The sequence below is a fragment of the Trichinella spiralis genome, assembly GCF_000181795.1.
Source record: "Trichinella spiralis strain ISS 195 chromosome Unknown Scfld9, whole genome shotgun sequence".
Taxonomy (NCBI): Eukaryota; Metazoa; Nematoda; class Enoplea; order Trichinellida; family Trichinellidae; genus Trichinella; species Trichinella spiralis.
In genome coordinates, this window is record NW_003526948.1 from 6,199,924 (window position 1) to 6,220,507 (window position 20,584).

Below are 20,584 nucleotides of genomic sequence, written 5' to 3' on the forward strand. Positions count from 1 at the left end.
TTTATTGACTATAGCGTCGTTCGGGTACGGGAAGAGTGTTTAGTATAGGGTGCCAAGATGTCATCTCATTTCCATAAAAAATTGCAGATTTCCAGTGCATCTGGGCTGCGCTGTTTGGTGCATTTTCTCCTATTAAAACCTGAAACACTCGTGCATTGCATAAATTGATGGCCCAGTTTGGCTTTTAAAGACATTTTTTACTTGCTTTTTTTAATGCAAATTTGTGAAAATATTAAAAAATACATTTTCACTATAGGTGCAAATACTGCATTACACTGAAGCATATTCCTTTTTTTTAAATATATTCCATTCTCTGATATACATACATGCTTTCCTTTGAAAGTGACACAACTTTTGCAAATGCAATTTAAGAGCTAAGAATTTCCTTCTAATTAAAAGCATACCCCTTTCTACTATGCTTCATATTTTGCAATTTTCTCCAATTCCCATTTTTCCAAGATTTAATTTATGCATAATTCATTGTAGAATGACACGACAGCAACCACAGCCAAAGCCGGCTATCAACAGGAACTAAATGTGACTTTCGTCTAATAGCTGGTATCTTACAAAAACTGCCTATGATGAGTTGATAAGCATCTATGCGACACAGTCTGATTATTTGCCATTTTTGGAAGCATATGATTATTCGTCAGTCAGTTTCAATTCAAAAAGAATTCAAATTAGAAGAAACAATTGAACAACAACACTCAGTAGTGGAAAAAAACTGAAAACCAGCTATTATATTACATGTAAAGTACATTTAGCAGAAAATTAGAATATTTCAAATGTTCATGTACACTTGGGAAGCATTCCATTGAATGTAGAAAAGCAAACGCGCCATTTTGAGAAAAAGCTTAGCTTACCGCATTGAGAAAAGATAATTAATTTCATAAAAAGAAAGCAACTCAAACAAATATAGCGATTTCACTGTTTTTCCAGTTGCTGAACAAGCAATTATTCTACAACAGCTATATTTTTAACCACTGTTTTTTGAAGTATGCTAGCGGGATGAGCTTATTTTCAATAATCACCAAACTAGTTTTATAATATTAGCTTTGCATGCAAAACTGATTCAGTTGATTCAGCGGAATGAAAAAGATTTGCACATATTGCATTATGAAATACAAAAAAAGAATCGTACGATGCTGACAATGATGAAACTGTATTATCCGAATATGCATAATTGTCCTTGGGCCATCATAAGAGATTTAAATTTGCATATTGCTCCAACAAATAACAAATCATAATTTGAAAGACTTACCCGTCCTATCAAGTTGTTTGTCATTTTCCACTGGTGACCATGGAAGAGCACAATTTCGACGGCCAACGATTGCACACTTTGTTCACAGAGATTGAAAGTGAGCGCTTGATTAAGAACCAACGGATTTGAAAACCGAACTGCTGCGGTTTTCTTCTTTTTTAAAACTCTATCCCCTTGCCAAACTTTCACTTTTATCCAAACTTCCGCTAAACAGCAATGCACAATTATATTTCATCTTCATATTTGAAAAATAATACAAATAAAATGCGGATTATTCCTTTCACGCTAAACGTCTATTTATTCTTCTCATTTTTGGTTGTACAAAATGTCACTTGGCACGTTAAAAATAACAATTGCACAACAAATTCGCAAAACACATTAAAGTCTATGTATAGATCAGAATTGAAAGCACAGAATGCATTTTTTTAACTTTGATAAATTAATCAATTATACATAACACATGCAAATTGTAAACACGCACTCCTATTGTAAAATATTACCTGCTGAAGCGTCTTTGTCACAAATCATATTTTTTGCTTGGAGTAAAGTGACTATTAATCGATTGATCGATGACATGTATTTCAATCGAACTTCCAATTCACCATTGTTGCCTTGCTACAAAAGAAAAAGTACAATTATTAATTTGAATAAAACAATTCGTTTTTTTCTCTCAGAAAAGCTATCCATCCACAATCATGTAGTCGTCTACCTCAGCACTTGTGATAACAGCCGCGTCTGGCCTCCGCTCTATTTCAGCGGTCACTTCAATATCAGCCGAAGGGTCGTTTACAAGCAAATCCAGCTCGACGATTCCAATGAAAATTTTCTGCGGTTCCAGGCCGAAAATTTCCAACCTCAGTTTGCGCCTCATCAATTCATCAATTGGGATTGGGAATTTCAGCGGCTCTTCGAATATAAAATTCCCTTTTGCGGCTGCTGTTTCGATGAATCGCGGCGCCGTCTGGGCGGCACCATTCAGCAGACACGCCCCCACTCGGCATTTGGTCACAGTGGACGATTCGAGGCTTATTTCAATTATGCGGACAACAAAATCAGAACGACTGTTGTCATAGCTCAATTTCAAACGTATTGTACCGACCGCATAATCAGAGCCAGAAATCTGAGTCAACACTGACCCGCGTCGTAAGTACAACTCTGGTTGTATGTTTCCTAAGAAAAAAAATATCAGATTCAGAATTGTTCTTTTCTTTTCATGCAAATTTAGATTACCTATATTGTTGTAAAGCCCACTGCTTTGTCGACGCACAGTCGAAAGCACTGTACTGGACGCTTGACGGGCTGATTGACGTTGCACTTCATCACTTGTACTCGGCTCTGTGCTAGGTGTTTTTTCCATCGCTTTTGGGGCAGAAATTTTTTGGTGCTGCAATAATGGCGTGACTTCTGTCTTCACCTTCGGTGGATCTTTCTTAAACATTATTTATTGAACGGTCATTCAAAAGAAACCCTTCGTCAGTAAGAGAAAGAATTTAGCAAATATTTTCCGCATCGTTGTGCAACAACCAAACAAAAAAAATTAAAATTAAAATAACATCTTACTGTAAAATGTCATTTCAACATTTATGAATAAATTTAGAAGCAATTTAAATTGAATTTCATCAGATATATATATATATATATATCAATATATATAAGGCTGTCAGTCAGTCAGTTAATGCTATAATAAAATGTATTCTGCGCATTTTGTATAACATGACATAAACTTACATTTACGGGAAGCACGACAGAAGCAAAGAATGCTTTCTTGAATTGAAATGAATTGAATTGTAGTGAAGTGAAATAAATCAAAGCTAGAGCTCTGTTTAATTTTCACAAACTTTTTACAGCCAGTGCAATCTAGACGTAGATTATTGATAGAAGCCGTAGTTGAAATTAATTGAAAAATTAACAGAACAAAAAGGTTTTAGCACAGTGTAAGCTGTTGGGCAAAGTCGTGGTATTCGATGATTGATTGAACTACAAAATGTAAAACACTCGAGGTGAAAGGACAGCAACGACTAGATTTGCTACAACGGCTTCGTTTTGCATGCTCGTGCTCATGCTTCCTGCCTGCCTGCCTGCCTGCCTGCTTGCTGCCATTGGCTGTGTACGAGATTTGACCAATGGTCGGCGAAGTGTGGGAAGCAAAAAATTTTTTTCATTGGCATAGTTATTCTGCTTATTTTTCATTTCAACTAAACTAAACAGTTCACTAATTAACTCCACCATAAACAGACAATAAATAATTCAACATTTGAAAGCGTATTTTCAAAATAAAACCGACGAATAAAAGAGAGGCAATTGGAAATGAAACTTTGTCGTTAAATCCGTTAATAGAAATAACCATACGTAATTTTGCAATGCAAATGTTCAGATGCACAAACAGAGTGAGCAAAATGCACATGCTAAATTATTAAAATGAAATTTTAATTATAATAATTAATTTGTTAATATAATCAATGGGTGAATTCGTGCAGTTTTTAAAATTGTTAGTGTTGGTAAAACAAAAAGCCAATAAATCACTCGAGTAAATCCGTTATATTTGGTCGAGATATTTTACGTGCTATATGGAAATTTGAATACATTTTTGCCCGACAATTCAAATGCTTTACATGCATGCATGTTGATTAAAGTTGACCGATTTTTGCATAAATTGTGTGCACATTATTCGATTGAATTTTACGATTCAAGCAGAACAGTTCGAATAGTTCGATTTTATGTAAGCGGAATATGCCCAAGATTGAACATAATAAATCATGAAAGTTTGCAGAAAGTTTAAAAAATATTCATACTCATGAACTGAAAGTTCAGAACAGTAAGTAAAAAACAGATTTTTAAAAACGGATACTATTGCAAATGCACTATGCAAATGAGCAAATAAATGAACTTTCTTTTTTCAAATCAACCCGCAACTACTACTGATGCAATCGGTGTCTATTTTCCAATTCCGAATCAATCATACGAACAGTTAATTCCCTTTTTACACAAAGTCAATGAATTATAATTATTATTTGAAAAAAAAAATTTATTTTTATTTTTTGAAAAACGTTTCTCTATGCTGAACCTGTATTGTGTTTTTACAGCTGCATGGCTTTCGTCGGATACAAATGTTTGTTTGCCATGCTCAAGATTTGCACACAGTTTGTGATTACAAGGTATGTTTGCAGTTTATCAATATCTGACAAAAACTGCATAAGTAAATTATTTTACAATATCCACGATGCTCTATTATAAAAATTGTCAACTTTATAAGGACAACATTATTAGATATTTAAAATAGACTACCGTGTGGCGTCAGTGGAATTGTTTGTACCTTTGAAAAAGAGAAGGAAATGATTTGTGCAAAATTTGGTGAAAATGAACAATAGCAATGATAATTGCAATGCAAAAAGTACAGAGAAGAATAAAAATAAAAAAACAAATAAACAAAGCAATGAAACTTTTTACAACACAACAACTTAAAAGAGGAATAATAAGTTTGTTAGCTGTAAAACCGTACGTACGTACCGTTTCAGTTTTGTCAGCAGAATCTTTGCACAACGAAGATACTATGGTCAGATTGGCATCCTTGGCAGTAGAATGCAACTGACCAGCTTTTGAAACAATTCCCGCTCTTTGATTGGCTCGTTTGGCACACTTTTGGTTAATTGAATGACGCGCTACACAGCCAAGACAAACAAGCAAAACCAACAAAACGAACAGCACACAACCAATGGTCACTGCTACTTCCATAGTCATATTTTCACAGAAGATCAGCTAATATAGACTCTCAACTAAGGTAGAGAATAAGAAAATAGAGAGAGAGAGAGAGAGAGAAAGAAAAATATACACCTTACCGTGATAAGGTTGAATTTTGAAAGATATTCAATTCTACTAAGAACTGCTTTTTAAACTGTTCAGTCCGATCAGCTTGGACTGTAAAAAGCATCCACTTGACGTTTCCTTCGCTAATCAGCCGTTTGACAATTCGCTAAAATTACGCTTCCCGTCAGCTCGCTGCTGCATATTCAATGGAAAACCGTCAATCATCCCTGAACAATGTGCTAATCTGGCTAGTGTAATTTTAGCTGCCTTTCGCATTGTTATCAACCAGATCGTCTCCAAACGGCAGCTAAGATAATCGCGTGCATAACCCAAACGTTTATTCTCCCTCTCTCCCCCTCCCTCTCGCTCGCTCGCTTCTCTCTCCCTCCTGTACACAATACAATACAATACAATGCAATACAATACAAAACAATTCAATTCAATTCAATACAACAGAATACAATACAATAAACAGAACAAAATACAACTAAATAAAATGCAAATTACTTTATCTTGACTTTCCAAAATATATTGGAAAATATAAATGTAAAATACAAAATATATAAAAGCCAAAATACTTATAAGGATGATAAATTCGGATGTATTTCTTGATTTGTAAAATTTATTTTTTCTTATTATTCTTTTAAAAACTGATGAATTAATTTTATACTTCAAAACGATGCCATGTTCTAAGCAATAGCAATTTTTCCCGCAAAAAATTCAAAATTACGTAAACATCACCATCATAAAAGATTTGCATATGAAATAGCAGCGCATTTTGATTAAGCTAGAAATAATGTTTGCACAGCTGCTCGTCTGCAGGATAAGTACAGCTAGTCTGTCAGAGTTCTTTCTGTTTTAGATGAGAAAAATCAAAACATATTTACTACTATAACTACAACTTCAACTTCATATACAACAACAATAACAACAGCTACTAATACTACTACTACTACTACTACTACTATGGCTACTAATATTGGAGGAATAATCGAATATGTTATACAGAAGTCTTCCTCATATTAAAACTTGATCAATCCGTTTCAGGATTAATTGATTCAACAAAGTGTGACCTTCTATCATGTGCATAAAATATAATATTAAATGTTCATCGAGTTTTCAGTATAACTGAAGCGCTGCTATTGGTATAATAAACAAAGAAATCGAATGAAAAGAATTGAAGTTGAATGAAAAATATTCATAAATAAAATAAAATTAAATAAAATAAATAAATATATATTATATGTATATATGAATATAGTATGTATGGTCATGTATGTGTGTATATATGAAGTGGTATGAAATTAAAGGCTCTTTCTTATAATTGCCGAAAATTGCCACTCAAATGTGCGATATTAAATGCCTCGAAGCTAATCAATGTAATAAATGTTGCCATGAAATTCACACATGATGACACCGCTTGCCATCAGTAGAATAATTAAATAATATTGATATATTTTCCAAGCAGAATTGCAAGCAAACTGTGTCGTTCAGTTACTTTTGTTTCTGTATGTTGATTAATATTAATTGATTATATTATTCTTTGTTTATTATTCTTTTTTATTTTTAATTGTATAAAATTTTACAATGAATATCAGCAAAAGAATATCCTCACACTAAATGAAGAACTAATATAATAAATAATGTCCATGTTATTTTTTTAAGATCAACGACAAGAAACGTCCATTCATTGATATTCATTCATTCACAGACTTAATGTGTTTTATTCAGATAGTGGAAATTTGAACAAACAACACAACACTACCATGACAATTGCTGAAACATCACGTCACGTGTATGCGGGTGCGTCTGTGTTATTTTAACAAAGCTTTCCAAATACAACTACAAACTGCACAATGTATGCTTTAACTGTATGGTTTTCATGTCCACCTTTAAGCATTATAAAAAAAGCTCTCTGTCAATTAATTTACCCAAGGTACCATCACTCTGCCCTGAAGCACACATCCTACATTTAAAAAACCAAACAAACGAAAATATAGCATATATTTTTCTACAGTATTCAATTGATAAAATTTGATAATCATTTTTTTAATATTGATCAACTTTTATAATGCGATTTTCAAGATAAAAATTTTTAGTCCAAAATAATTTACTCAATAAGAAGTGGAAATATTTGTCATATTAAGTTATATTTCTGGCATTTAAAAATATAATAAATAAGACGATGATGAAACACAGCATAATAGTAGTGCCCTTACAATTTTATTATTATACACAAAATTACCCAGAATATACAATTATAAAATAAAATGCTCATAGCTCAAAAGAAGAACATTAATTTGTGAGGTTGATATGTATAATTTAAAAAATTACTATTTATCAGGCATAAAGTGTAAGCCAAAGAAAGAGAATCATCAGTCGATGATTTGCAATTTGATTGAATTATTAAACAAAAAATAATAAATTAATAAATAAAAATAGATAATTAATTAATAATGCTATGAAAATACTTCAATTTACCTCTAAAAGTTTATTTTCATGAAATGCACAAAATAACAAATCTTGATTTGAAACCAACAGAAAGGAAGGAAAATACAGCAAGCTTAAATATAAGAAATACTTCACCACTTCATTTCATCCATTTATATAGTGGAAAATTTTCAATGTGAAAAGTGTAAAACGTGGAATGTAATTCATCAGATGTAATAAATGTGCTTTGAAAGACGAATTTTATTGCTACTGTTAGTCAGTCATATTGTTGTTATTGTTATAAATTGCATTTAATGGCAGACAATTCCTACTGACATTGTTCTCATTCAAGCAGCATTCAAACAAAGCTTTTTAATGTTTTTTGAAAAATATCAAACTTATTCTTCATTTGTGTGATATCACTTTACATTAATGTTTATACTGTATAACAGAATAGAATATAAAATAAAATAAAATATACTAACGCGTAAAAGAATAATATGCAAATACGTAATACAGTTTTTATTTGTTACTATAAAATTTACGTCACTGCTTTTGTAAAAAAAATTAAAACTTTCAATTATTCCAAATTGAAAAAGCTCATTAAGTCGGTAGAACTGTTATGCAAATCAGAATAAATGAATAATTAATTGAAAAATAAGTTCAAAGAATTTGATCTATCGAACACTAACTTTTCACAAATATAAAATCTATTATTGAAGATCTGAGAAAAGACATTGTCATTTGTATATTGAAAATTAAAATAACATAATAAAATTTCGATTATTTGCTGAGTAAATGTAACTGGAACATCAAGCAACTTTTGTACATTCGATTGAATTAGAATACAGAAAAAACATTAAAGACATTTTTATTAATACGGACAAAAAGCAACTTCCGCTTCCATTTGTTTTTGCTTTCTTCCATATATGCAAATTTTTCATAATAACAACATTGAATATGCCTATTTTGTGCTAATTCGATTAGTTAATTCTGCCGAACGCTTGAACAAACAAAACAGTAATACTAGAAGGATGAAAATTCCAAGTTATCATTGCTATTTATGTTACTTGAATTACTTGAATGTTACCTGAAACTATGCGTGATGCCTAGTAAAATGCAAATAATATACAGTTTAATAAAGTAAAAATGTTGTAAAATCAGCTATATTAAAAAAAGATATACAGTTTTATGTTTTTGATGATTTGAATTGAAAAAACGTGACAAAAGAAAAGCATTGTTGTTCAAATGTTGATCACGAAGAGAAGAACGTTGATTATTGAAGTATCGCATTGAAAAAAAATTCAAATAAATATTGAACAATATTAGAATTTGTCTATTCACAATGAAATAAGAATATATTCAAATATACTTTTCATTTAAAAAAAACTGTTCTTCAACTCAAATTGGAAAAAAACTGAAATCATGTACAAAATATCCTCCATTCAATTATCACATTGCATTTGTGAGAAATGAAAAAAAATTTTAAGAAAAAACATTATTATCAAAGAATAAAAAATATAAAATTAATAAATTGAAAATAATAATTTATAATTAAAATTAAAAAAAAAACTTACCTTACAACAACAACAGATGAAAAGAAAGCCGCAACTGTTGATGTAATAATAATATTCAATGAACCAAAAGTGGCTGATCATGATTATAGCTTGTCGTAAAGTGAACGTGACTAATCACTTTGACGTCACTTAGTAAATCTTGCGGGTACAAGTTGCTTTTGGAATTGTTCATTGTAAAGCATCGAACGTGGATTATCAAAGCCCAAATGGGCATCTCATTGGCCATCTCCGTGCCTAATTTTTCTCCCGTCATATAATTACTTAACATCCCGGAGCGTGATTATTTCCCCAAAGCTGGCCTGTTTCGATTTTTCTGGCGTCGCTAAAGAAATAAAAAGCATCCCGTTAGCGTCCAGGATATGAAATTTCCAGAAATTAAGAACTGCAAATGAGAGGAGAAACTCACTTTCAGTTTGGCGAAAGCAGTGATGAAAATTGGCTAAAATTGCCACCAAGCTTGAATTGCTGTTCAATACACAATCATACATGCTTGCATGCATGCATGCCTACATACATGCATACATAATACATATGCATATATATATATATATACAGTTGAACAGAATCAATAGTGAAAAATTCACTTTTCAATCAGAGAAGAAAACACGTACGATTTCGAAAATTCTAATAATTTATATCACCGTCCGTCCCTCAGCGTGCAACACTTCCCTTCTAATTTGTTCTTCCGTTCTTAATACCATTTGTTGACCAACCAAATCCAATAAACAAAGCAAACAAAAGTAAGCGCATTTTAATATGCAAATAATCACTTGTTCTTTCACGTGGACGTCGGTGTGCAATTTCAAACTGAAGCAAAAAGACAGACAACTTATGCAAATTATGCCAAATATACGGTGGTGCTTTCGATTTGGATATTTGCGCATTAGGCATGGCAAACGACAATCCTATTTGTCCTAGTGTTTGTTATTTGAAAAAGGCAAAACTGGCGTTCACCTTACAAATATGAGCATGATAATTGCATAAATACAGCATATATTATATACATGTGTGTTGAGAATATGAAAAATGAATACAATTTAATGAATATATTATTACCATTAATGTTATTTAAAATGAAAATTTTCATTTCGGTTGTTGAAACCAGTAAAATTTTCAGCTTGAAGAAAGCTAGCTTCTATGTGGAATGTTCCACAATGGACTAATCTGTTGAACTAGAAGCGATAAAATAGATATTTTCAAATACGAGGCAAGGTAGTTTTAAAATGGCTGATGCAGCAGTCTTCATCAGTGATGAGCAAGCTGTAAAAAATCAAATTTTCTTAAATGGAAACTGATTGAAAAGCAAATGCGATTATTAACAAATGGAAAGGTGTGCAAAGCAAGCAACTGTTGGTTTATAAATAACTTTTCAAAACCAAAACAAAAAATATATCAATAGTTATATGCCAGTATTTACCATAGCAACGGCATAAAATTGCAAAAAAAAACAAAACAAGCGTTATTAAAAGTGAAAGTGTTAGGAAAAGTTTATTCAGAACTGCTTTTCTACAAGATGGAAAATAATCATCAGAATATGCAGTGCAGCGTGAGCAGTAGTTGAAAAGAAAAAGAAATTTCTTTTAATGTTCTAAAATAATACATAAAGTACATGTAAAATTAAGATCGATGTCATTGACAACAAAGCAGTTTGTTAAAATAAATTATGCCATTAACGTGATAAATAACGTAAAACATTTCAACAGTATATATATATATATATATATGTATATTGTTTCATTATTAAAATCCATATTTTCACTATTTGGGATATATATTATTCAAATGTCAGTTTACGCATTTCATTTCTTTTCAATTGTCAGAATTGGAAATTGATTTCAAAAAATGCCCATAAATGTTATATAACACATAATAAAATGCAAGTTAACTTGGTATTTTATTGTTTCCGCGTTGCAAAGTATAGTATAGTATAATATAATATAGTATATAGTTGTTTTGTGTTGATTTCATTTGATCAAGCTTTTGCTAGCTCAATTCCCGACGGCAAAATCAACATTTTCATTATTACTTTATTCAAAATGGAATGCTGAATTTTGAATTCTCTTTTCGAATCATAATTCATCTCATGGCGCACACATTCATAATCGTCATATGGAAGAAGATAATCGGCTCACCTAATTAACTAACGGTCAATTAAACTGCCGGAGATGATACTTCGATTCTATTCTACCAGTGAACATTTCCATCTGTGATTATATTATACAGCCGTAATAAACAGCTTTTGAAAATGAATGACACTACATACAGCCTTGAAGAAAACGACTAAACAGATGCTAAATAAATAATTTTTGGACAAATCTGTTGTCTACATGTCAAAGGGATCACTTTTGAAATAAACAGTCACAAAATGTTGAACAAGCAGTGAACAGGCGAGCTTTTTGTTTTATTAAAATTTCAACCGCCACGTTGAGGCAACAATAATAACAAACTAATTCGATGCTTTGAAGATTTTCTCTTCTTCAACAAAGCCGACCACTTTCACTTTGTCCTCCCTCTGAATCGGCACTGCTCAAAGTAATTATTTGCTCAATCTGCTCTATTGAAAGTAACTTGAATCAGATTTCAAGCTCACTGATATGACAGGCAGGCAGTGTTTTCACGATAATTGCTTTTGAAAATGTGATCAACAGTTGCATTCAGAAAAAAACAGAATATTTCTATTACATTAATTCAAAACACTTCCTCATTTTCATGAAGTATGAAAATTAAAAAAAAATAATAATCTGTTCACAATATTGATCTAGTTATCACGAGAAAACGAATCACAGACGTGTGCAAATGTGAAAATGCAAAAATAAATGAGCTGTTGTTGTAAAATTTTATCCCAAAGTAAAACCATCGTATCATTTAAAATTAAATACAATACATTGACGTAATGTGAAAAACATTTCGCATTTATGCTAATTTATACATTGCCACAGTTTTGTTCGAATTGAAAACATTTCAATTAACATGCATGATATAGATATATTTAGAAAATGTCGAAGAAAAAGTTTTATATCCTAATTAAATATATTCATATGAGTGAATAAAAATGAATAGTTTTTTAATCAGGAACGATTTAATTGAACCATTCACAGAAATGCAAAGCATAGAAGTTAAGAAAAAAAGTAATAAATAATACTGTTGGTTGATAAAAGTGAAAAATAAAAGTCCGTTCGAAAATTTGCATAAAACAAAAAAGCTCACAACTACTTACAACAAAATTACAAAATGGCATTCTGCTTTACAAATTGTTCTCGTTTCATTTGGTGGTGGTAAATTTTGTGCAAATGGATTATTTCGATTGAGAAAGTGAAATCTATTGACGCTGAGTTGTGTTGTTGCTTTGAAGAGAAAAGATGATGCAAAATGATGATGATGATGATGAGCAGCAAGCAGTGTTTACGCAATAATAATTGAAAGCAAAAGATTGGAAATATATTTTGATATAATCGAATGTGAACAGAAATTTCCCCCCAATCAAATCATCCATGAATAAATAATAAATCGAATTTACTATTACTATTTATTTATTCGTAAATGTCAGTTTTTCTCATTTGTAGTCTTTTCTTTTTTTTTGTTTTACAAAATACAAAAGAGGAAAAGTAATATTATGAATATATTTATATATGTCTGCTTTGTACCGGTAAGAATATTTTGAAATTTATTAAATTATACTTTTCTCTTGTCAGAAATGTTTATCATGAATAAAAATCAAATGGATGAAAACTGTTGAATGAAGCTATGAATGTGGATATGTTCTGTCATATATAATGAGTTGTATTTTGCATTTTGAAACATACGAACAGAAACAAAAGCAATTCATAAATTTGTAAAAAAATTTTTTCCTCGTATGCATAGAAAGCCTCTATCCTGGGAAAGTGTACGATGAACTGTTTGCTCTGTTAGGCATTTCTGATTGAATGAAACTTTGCCATTGAACATGATTCACAAATGGGCAAATGACGACGTATTAAAATATCAATCCACGCACAGCTTCACTGCAAGCAGGATGATTCTGCTAAGAATGAATGAATGAATGGAACTTTGCATACATATTGTTGCAGATCCACTGTTGCTATTGCCGCGGTGACGATGGTGCTTTTAAATAAATTACTTTTTCACTTTCTGCCAACAGCAATCAGTCTTTCGGAAATAATTGCCCATAAAGCTCTCCCGTACAAAAAAAAGTCCCACGCTGTGCAACTTGCATAACTTTGAACAATAAATCTGCAACAATTCTTTTTCTACTTATTACTCTCATCAAATATCCCACATGTCATGTCAATCAATCAACTAACTGTTTGATGAGCAAAAGAAACGAAAAACAAAATTCATCCTATTCAATGTGTAAAATTCTTTTAAAAAAAATTTTTCCCATTTTTCAATAGCAGAAATGGAAAAAAAACTGCATTTCAACATTATCCATTATATAAATCTCTTTTTTGTACGATCGATTATTCTGTATTTATAATTTATTTATTTAATTTTCAAATGAAAAAACTATTTTCAATAAAATTGTCCCAAAATGAGAAGATGATGATGACAAAAAAATAATAAACTTAATATACAAATTTTCTGTCCATCATTGTGTCATATGATTTGATTATTCACAATTACTGTATTTATGTTATATTGTGCATTATTGATGTAAAATTGAAATCAAATCGGTCGAATTAAGCTTACTTGAACAGAAAAAAGCAATGGCAAAAATTTCAGTTGCAATACAATGCAATCATCACAGAGACAAACAGACGGACGGAGATGCTTTTTTTGAAAAACAATATCCAACCAACTTCGTTTATCCCTCTCAAAACACTGCTTCGTCTCGACTTTCAAAACAGCTCTCTACTAGGATAACGCACAACAATCTATGCATAATAAATACATACAATCAATTTTGATGAGTTGGAAACAAAATAATTAAACTAATTAAAGAGCTGCAAGATGTTCTGAGCTTGTAGGTTTGGTTGCCTGTATTCAACCGATTGCATTACAATGCAAAGATATACTGATTGTTTCAGTTGTTGGAAAACTGTGTTCGATTGCATCGAATTATTCTGAAACCGAATATCGCCGAACGAACGTACAAACCTTTTATTTATTTCACAATAGAAAATTTGAATAAATACATACTTTCCAAAACAGTAGTGATGAACAAAACGAATGTTATTTTCAAAATGAATAAATGCTGCATACAAAATTGCAAAACCAAAATCGCAAATCAACGGATGATGATTCCATAATCTGTGGGATATTGTTTTTCATCCGGAAAAACTATGAGTAAAAAAATATACAGCAAAAATTATCATTGCAGTTATTGACAACAACTGTACTATTGCATTGAAGATAATACAAAGAGAAAAGAAGAAAAATATACAAGCCACAAACTGTACGTGAAAACTAGCCAAGAAGCAACAGCAATTGTGATGATGATGATTAAATTTCCGGTTTCGAGAATGCCACACGCAGATTACCATTTTCAGTCAGAGGATAGTTGTGCATTTTCTAAAGCATGCATACGATAGATAACATATTATATAAATCTGATATCACAAACTGATAAACTGATAAGCTGTATCAAAAAAAAATCATACAATTAATGCTTCTACTGCCTGTTCCAATGACTCGAGATGAACAGTGGCCATTTTTCTGTTGGTTGCAAAAAATCTGAAATATTTGACTTCAAATCCAGCTTGCTCGAAAATATTTTTTATAAATTCTCCGCTAACAGAATGTCTAAAAAAATGAACAAAAAAATATACATATAATAATACGAATGTAATAAAGGAAAAAGAAATGTTGTTACGGAATATTGGACAAATGTAAGCGGAAAGAAGGTGGATAAATGTTCGTGTAATTTTTGCTTCCGGGTGTTTTAAATCGGTGCAGAGTAGAATTGGAATAATCTTTGGTTAAACCATAATCCTGTGAACAGAACAAATGTGAGAACATCAACAAGTGACAAATATTAATTATTATTACCGATTGGCCTTCTTTCAGCAGTTGAACAGAGGTATGTTTAGAAAGTGATACATGCATCGGTTTTCCCCACAAACATACACCGTCCAAATTGTGTATTGCTTAATGATTTTAATATATTGCGCATTAAACAAAAAATTAAAATATACAAATTATTAGTTTACCTTGCTGAGCTTGACAAGGTTCGGTGTATTGAATAAGTGCAACTGTTTTGTTGTAGCAAAGTATTTTCACTCTTTGCACGTCACCATAAACTCCTGAATTTCAATAACGATAATAATAATAATAATAATTTGTTAACAGAAAAGAGCAAGCAACCAAATAATTATTTTTTTTTGAATAAAAGCAACAAAAATACATGAAAAATTAGTAATAAAAATTAAATACAGCATATAAAATAATTGGACGTTCTTTTTCTTCAACCGTTCGTGCACAATTTTCAACTGCATAACTTGCCAAACAAAAAAGAGAATTTGCATAATTTCCATAACAAAACTAAAAATATAAACGTAAAAAGCATAAAATAAAAAAAGCGTTTAAAATGAGCCAAAAAACCCATGTTTGATATTGGAATGATGCTGTTCAATGCATTCTGGTCAAAAGAAAAAAATCAGCATACGCTGCTTACTGATAAGCTTTAAAACAGACTGTATTCTCGACAAGAAGAAGAAGAAGAAATGAAAAGGAAATAATTCAATATGCTTATATATATATATATATCAGTGCTCCGAGTTTACATTTTTCAACAATTATAATAAAATATGCCATCCGTCTTTGTTCGCTCGATTGAAAAGTACATTTTGAACGGAAAGAATTTGCTTCTTGATTATTTGCTTTTTCAACTTTGAAATACAATAAGCATATGCAGATCTATTTCATCATTAATAAACAAATAAATAAAATCTGAAAAAACACATGTCAAATCATTATCATGCGTAAATTTGACAAACAATTTGATCACTGGTTGGTCAACAACTGCCACCGTTCTATGAAATATGAAATCTGAAAATGTGTTCTGTCTCCTTATTCATTTTTCTTTTTCCCTTTTGCACATGCCTTTTTGAACAACAAGCATCATGCATGGAACGTGCAAAAAATTAATATAAACAAAATTTAGGAAATCATAAATTAGCACACATTATAGTTAGTGATCAACATTTACAATAGAAAAGACAACAGAAAAAAACAGCCAAAATTAAAAAAAAATAAATAAATATGTATATTTATTTGTTTATTTCATAAGGCAAGACATACCAAAGAGAGTGAACAGAGCGTCGGGCGTGACTTTCTAAAAAAAGAGTCACAATGAATAACAGTAGCACAGGAAGTGAAAGCAAAAAAAAACTGATAATATTCTTAATAAAAGTATTAAAAAATGAGCTTAAAAGCAGCAGTGTAGGTTGCAGAAAAGCAATGCCAAAATATGTATATAGAAAAGATAATATATATATAAATAAATTTGTAGAATGTAATAGAATAGAATAGAGTAGAAGAGAAGAGAAGATTAATAAATCACCGATGCTGATTGTTCGAATCAAAATGGATAAAGTATAGAAAAAAAATAAAAAAATTAAAACTAAGCCTTGCAAATTAGATGATCATAAACAATTAATTGCAAATAAATAAAATTTAGAACAGTTCGTTCAATTTTTACACAACATTTTTCGACAAAACACCGCCTAATCATCTCGAAACAACGCCCACTAACTAAACATGTAATAAGTTTGTTCAAAGACGTCTGCTTTATTATTATTATTATTATTATTATTTGTTTTCAAATTAATTTTACAATTTATTACAGTATACAAATAATGAAGCTTCATCAATTAATTCTCTTCAAAACAATTTGCTTTTTTCACAATTTGCTTCAAAACAATTTGTAACAAATAACACGCGTCAAAATACAACTAGTAGAATTGAAAAAAAAATTTTTTTTTCTTTTTCCTTCAAAATTTCAATTATCAATAATAATAAAAATTATATGATGCAACATGAATTTTTAGTCAAAAATGAAGATAAAAATTATCAAATTGTCACTTACTTCCGCCTCCAGATTGGACACCGTTACAACAGAGCTTAACGGTGGTGGAGGTTTGGAAAATCTTTGCGGCATTTGCAGCGCCGATATGCGACCATGCTGAAGCGCAGTATTGGTTGGAGTATTGAAGCTGACAGCCGATATTGGCAAATTGGTTGGCGAAATTCCACCTCCTGTGTCATAGAAAATGTAATTATTTCTGCAAATGAATACACCTTTTCAACTTGTTCTCAATTTTGTATAAAAGTGTAAAATTGGAATCTGATCTGAGAAAATAATAATAACAATGTGCATGAACATGCTCGTGAAATTAATTTTAAACGGATTTTTAATCCTAGCAATTACTTGCAATGTGAACAGCAGCAGGGGCGAATGGATTCGCAATAGCCACAGAAGGTGACAAACTTGCGTGCAATGGTGAAAACGCAGGCACAGCTGGCATCACAGTTGCTGAAATAACAATATTTCAACGATGATGACAAGAGAATTAAATTAAAGAAAAAAAAAGATATCCATGATGCGTTGCAATGAAATTTGCTCCTCATCTCACCCAAACGTAATCCTTGGCCAGTTACTTCACCGGAAGGAAGATTTGGATTCGTAAAATCACGAGACTTTTCATTGTTGTACTTCACGTTCAGTGTTGCCAGTTTACTGAATTCAATTTTCAACGTACAACAGCCGTTGATCAATGGTTTCCCATCTAATGCCTACATTAATTTAAAAAAAAATTCATTCTGACTTTTTTATTTCACAAATTCATCGCCATCATTTATTTCTTTATTTATTTACTCATTCCACCGTAATTGATTATTCAAAAAAATAATGAATTACAAATTTTACCATTTTTGCTGCATAAGCAGATATAGGATCTAAAAACTGAATCAACGCTTGGAAGTTGTCTAAAAAATAAAAAATAAGAAAAAAAAATCAACGCTTCTGCTAGTTGTATGTGGAGAAAAAATAATGCGATTCACAAATTATTACTTACTATTCTTATGGAAAATAATAATACGCAGGACGGTACCAAATGTCACGAAAACCTAAAAGAAACCAAATATATATATATATATATGTGTGTGTGTGTGTGTATAAATTTTCAAAATTCACTTCCCCCAGACAAGTGAAAATTCAAATATTACGCTACTGTTTATTTATGCTAACGAAATTAACAAATTTAGATGAACCAAATGGCGCACAAAATCAAGTCGCTAAGATGCAGTTGATGATATTTTATGATAAAGTGTGTGAAAATCTTCGCGAACAATGTCTAACAAGAAAACAAGAAAAGAATTTTGTCAAGAAGCTTTGAAAATAGCATAGATTAATTTAAAAATGCAATTATAATTGGAAGTTTTTTTGAGAATTATGTGTTCCAACTGTAATAAAATGGAATTTGATGGTCGAATTCGAATTTTCGCTTCTATTCATACACCCCACCCCTCCCAGTGCTTTTTATAATCCTACGCAATTGTCTGCAAGCTACAAGGATCAGTGTGTTCTTGCATGCAAGCTTAGCAGAAGTTAATAGACTGTCCGGTGCATTTTTTTTAAATAAAACATTGTGACTATAGCAGTGGATTCATGCATTACGAATTTACTCAAATTCTGCCTTATTCACACGCTGTGTTGGACTATGCTAGCATGAAAGCAAAAATACTGCGCTTCCAGACATGCCTGGACTAGTTGAACCGTCTGTGGAGCAAGCGTCAATCGTGGGACCGTTGCTGACGTAAGCTAACCTGCCGTTCGCAGCGCGCTTCCTTTCCCTTCACTCTAATATTCATATCTCTTTCATCTAAGCATCAGTAGCAGTTATTTAGCTTCGGGGTTTGGTTAAGTCGTTATCACTACTGTTATTGTGTGGAAGCTCATATGCGGAAACAACCTCTGCATTGAATCTGCAGATCCACAGCTACACACACAAACACCAGTACCTAAAAGTAGGATTTATCTTTTTGGCGATTTTGAAATCGACGAATGTTGACGGCCGACTCTATAAACCCACGAATTGAATAAAATTACTCTATCAGCATGTTCAAAGTTCTTTTGCGCAAGTCGTCTGTTTTACACGTCTTATATTTATACAAATTGATAATTGTACCCAAATGACTGCTTTTATAAATTTCTAAAGGGAAAATTTGAAATAATAAATTCTATAAATTTGTACAAATGTGCAAATTGAAGAGAAGAAAAATAATTTAAAAAATACATATTTTAACCAAATATTACTCGAAATGCAATAATTTTGAGAAATCAACGTTCATGTAAATTATGTTCATTATTTAGTTATATTTAAAAGAATTCCACCATACCTGATGAAGTACTTCCAAAGTGACTGCATAAAAAATATTCGTAACCACCACAAGAAGCACAGTACCTCCTGTTTCTCTTTTTGGAACTGCAGCAGTATTATTAATACCCCTGAGGATTCCACGATTCTGTTCTGTAACTAATGATGCTTCTTGATCGGATAAATTCTAAATAAATAAAAAATAGTACAACACGAAAAATGCAATAAGAGAAAAAAATACCAAGCCAGAGAAATGTTTCTTGTTTTCAGAGAATCGACTCTGAGAATCCAAAACTGTATGATAGGAATACTGACAAAAAATAGTTTTGCCACGGATGACGACCGGATTCTCGTCCACAGCGCTGATCAAAGCTCTGGCGCTGGTTATGGTCGCAAATTGTAAAAACCCCTGTAAAGAAATGACAAAATTTGAATATTTTTTTCAAAAAAAAAACAGATTAACAGATTACTTGATTCTTGCCCTTCAACAGGAGCACTTTTTCAATTTTACCATACGAGATGAAATGTTGAACAAGTTCAACTTCTGTAAGATTTGAAGGCAAATTGCGCAAATGCACCACACGGCTGATGCTACAGCTATCGAAGATGCTTTCCTGATTGGAAGAAACTGTAACTTCCTCGGATACAGCTTCTTCCTCGTCCTGTTCGTGCTCATCGTTGTCGTCGTCGTCCTCGTCATCTTCTTCATCTCCTACTACTCGTGCTTCTTCTTCTTCTTGTTGTTGTTGCTCACCAAATCGAGGCTATAAAAAATTAACAACTATCATTTTGGCTGGTCGACAAGAAAATTTCTTCAATTGAAATGAAAATTCAAACATAAACGCCTACTCACCTTCTTAGCGTCAGTGTTCGAACGAACTACAGTGCCCTCGAACTTGACGCTCATTTCCAACTCATCACTCGAAGCTGTTAAATCGTCCGGAGGTGCTCGCTTAAAAAATATTTCAAAATACATAATTTTTTAATACAAAAAAAAATTAATCATTAATAATTTATGCAAGTATGGATTTAAAATATTAAAGAAAAAAAGAACAATAAAGTTTGTATTTTCACAAAATTGTTTGTAAAATTTTGCATTTTTCGAGTAGAAAAATAATTCGAAACAGTTCAAATTGAAAACCAAATATTTCCAACAGCAAGCACACATCGAAACCCCTCCGAATATAGCCCGGGATCAT

At 31.4% G+C, this 20,584-nt stretch overlaps 5 protein-coding genes across 5 annotated transcripts; 1 reads left to right on the plus strand and 4 right to left on the minus strand.

The window, feature by feature from the left end:
- Position 1: 1 nt before the first annotated feature.
- On the minus strand, positions 2-4,999 carry Tsp_10610 (conserved hypothetical protein). Its single transcript, XM_003372311.1, has 5 exons — positions 4,769-4,999; positions 1,971-2,690; positions 1,762-1,876; positions 1,262-1,467; positions 2-139 (listed from the first exon to the last, which is right to left on the minus strand). The coding sequence occupies exons 1-5, from the start codon at positions 4,997-4,999 to the stop codon at positions 2-4; spliced, it is 1,410 nt and encodes a 469-aa protein (XP_003372359.1).
- Positions 5,000-5,861: 862 nt separating this feature from the next.
- Tsp_10609 (conserved hypothetical protein) lies at positions 5,862-6,498 on the plus strand. Its single transcript, XM_003372312.1, has 3 exons — positions 5,862-5,901; positions 5,928-6,064; positions 6,376-6,498. Exons 1-3 carry the CDS (start codon positions 5,862-5,864, stop codon positions 6,496-6,498), a joined length of 300 nt encoding a protein of 99 aa, XP_003372360.1.
- An 8,013-nt stretch (positions 6,499-14,511) lies between these two features.
- Tsp_10608 (hnRNP-L/PTB/hephaestus splicing factor family protein) lies at positions 14,512-15,613 on the minus strand. The gene is made up of 6 exons (XM_003372313.1): positions 15,610-15,613; positions 15,219-15,311; positions 15,058-15,155; positions 14,882-15,000; positions 14,670-14,811; positions 14,512-14,580 (listed from the first exon to the last, which is right to left on the minus strand). Exons 1-6 carry the CDS (start codon positions 15,611-15,613, stop codon positions 14,512-14,514), a joined length of 525 nt encoding a protein of 174 aa, XP_003372361.1.
- Positions 15,614-16,290: 677 nt separating this feature from the next.
- Positions 16,291-18,879, minus strand: Tsp_10607 (hypothetical protein). The gene is made up of 8 exons (XM_003372314.1): positions 18,835-18,879; positions 18,084-18,135; positions 17,936-17,994; positions 17,643-17,802; positions 17,438-17,542; positions 17,096-17,265; positions 16,731-16,795; positions 16,291-16,342 (listed from the first exon to the last, which is right to left on the minus strand). The coding sequence occupies exons 1-8, from the start codon at positions 18,877-18,879 to the stop codon at positions 16,291-16,293; spliced, it is 708 nt and encodes a 235-aa protein (XP_003372362.1).
- Positions 18,880-19,042: 163 nt separating this feature from the next.
- On the minus strand, positions 19,043-20,584 carry Tsp_10606 (putative RNA recognition motif protein). Its single transcript, XM_003372315.1, has 7 exons — positions 20,552-20,584; positions 20,239-20,337; positions 19,856-20,149; positions 19,627-19,794; positions 19,408-19,572; positions 19,118-19,167; positions 19,043-19,088 (listed from the first exon to the last, which is right to left on the minus strand). Exons 1-7 carry the CDS (start codon positions 20,582-20,584, stop codon positions 19,043-19,045), a joined length of 855 nt encoding a protein of 284 aa, XP_003372363.1.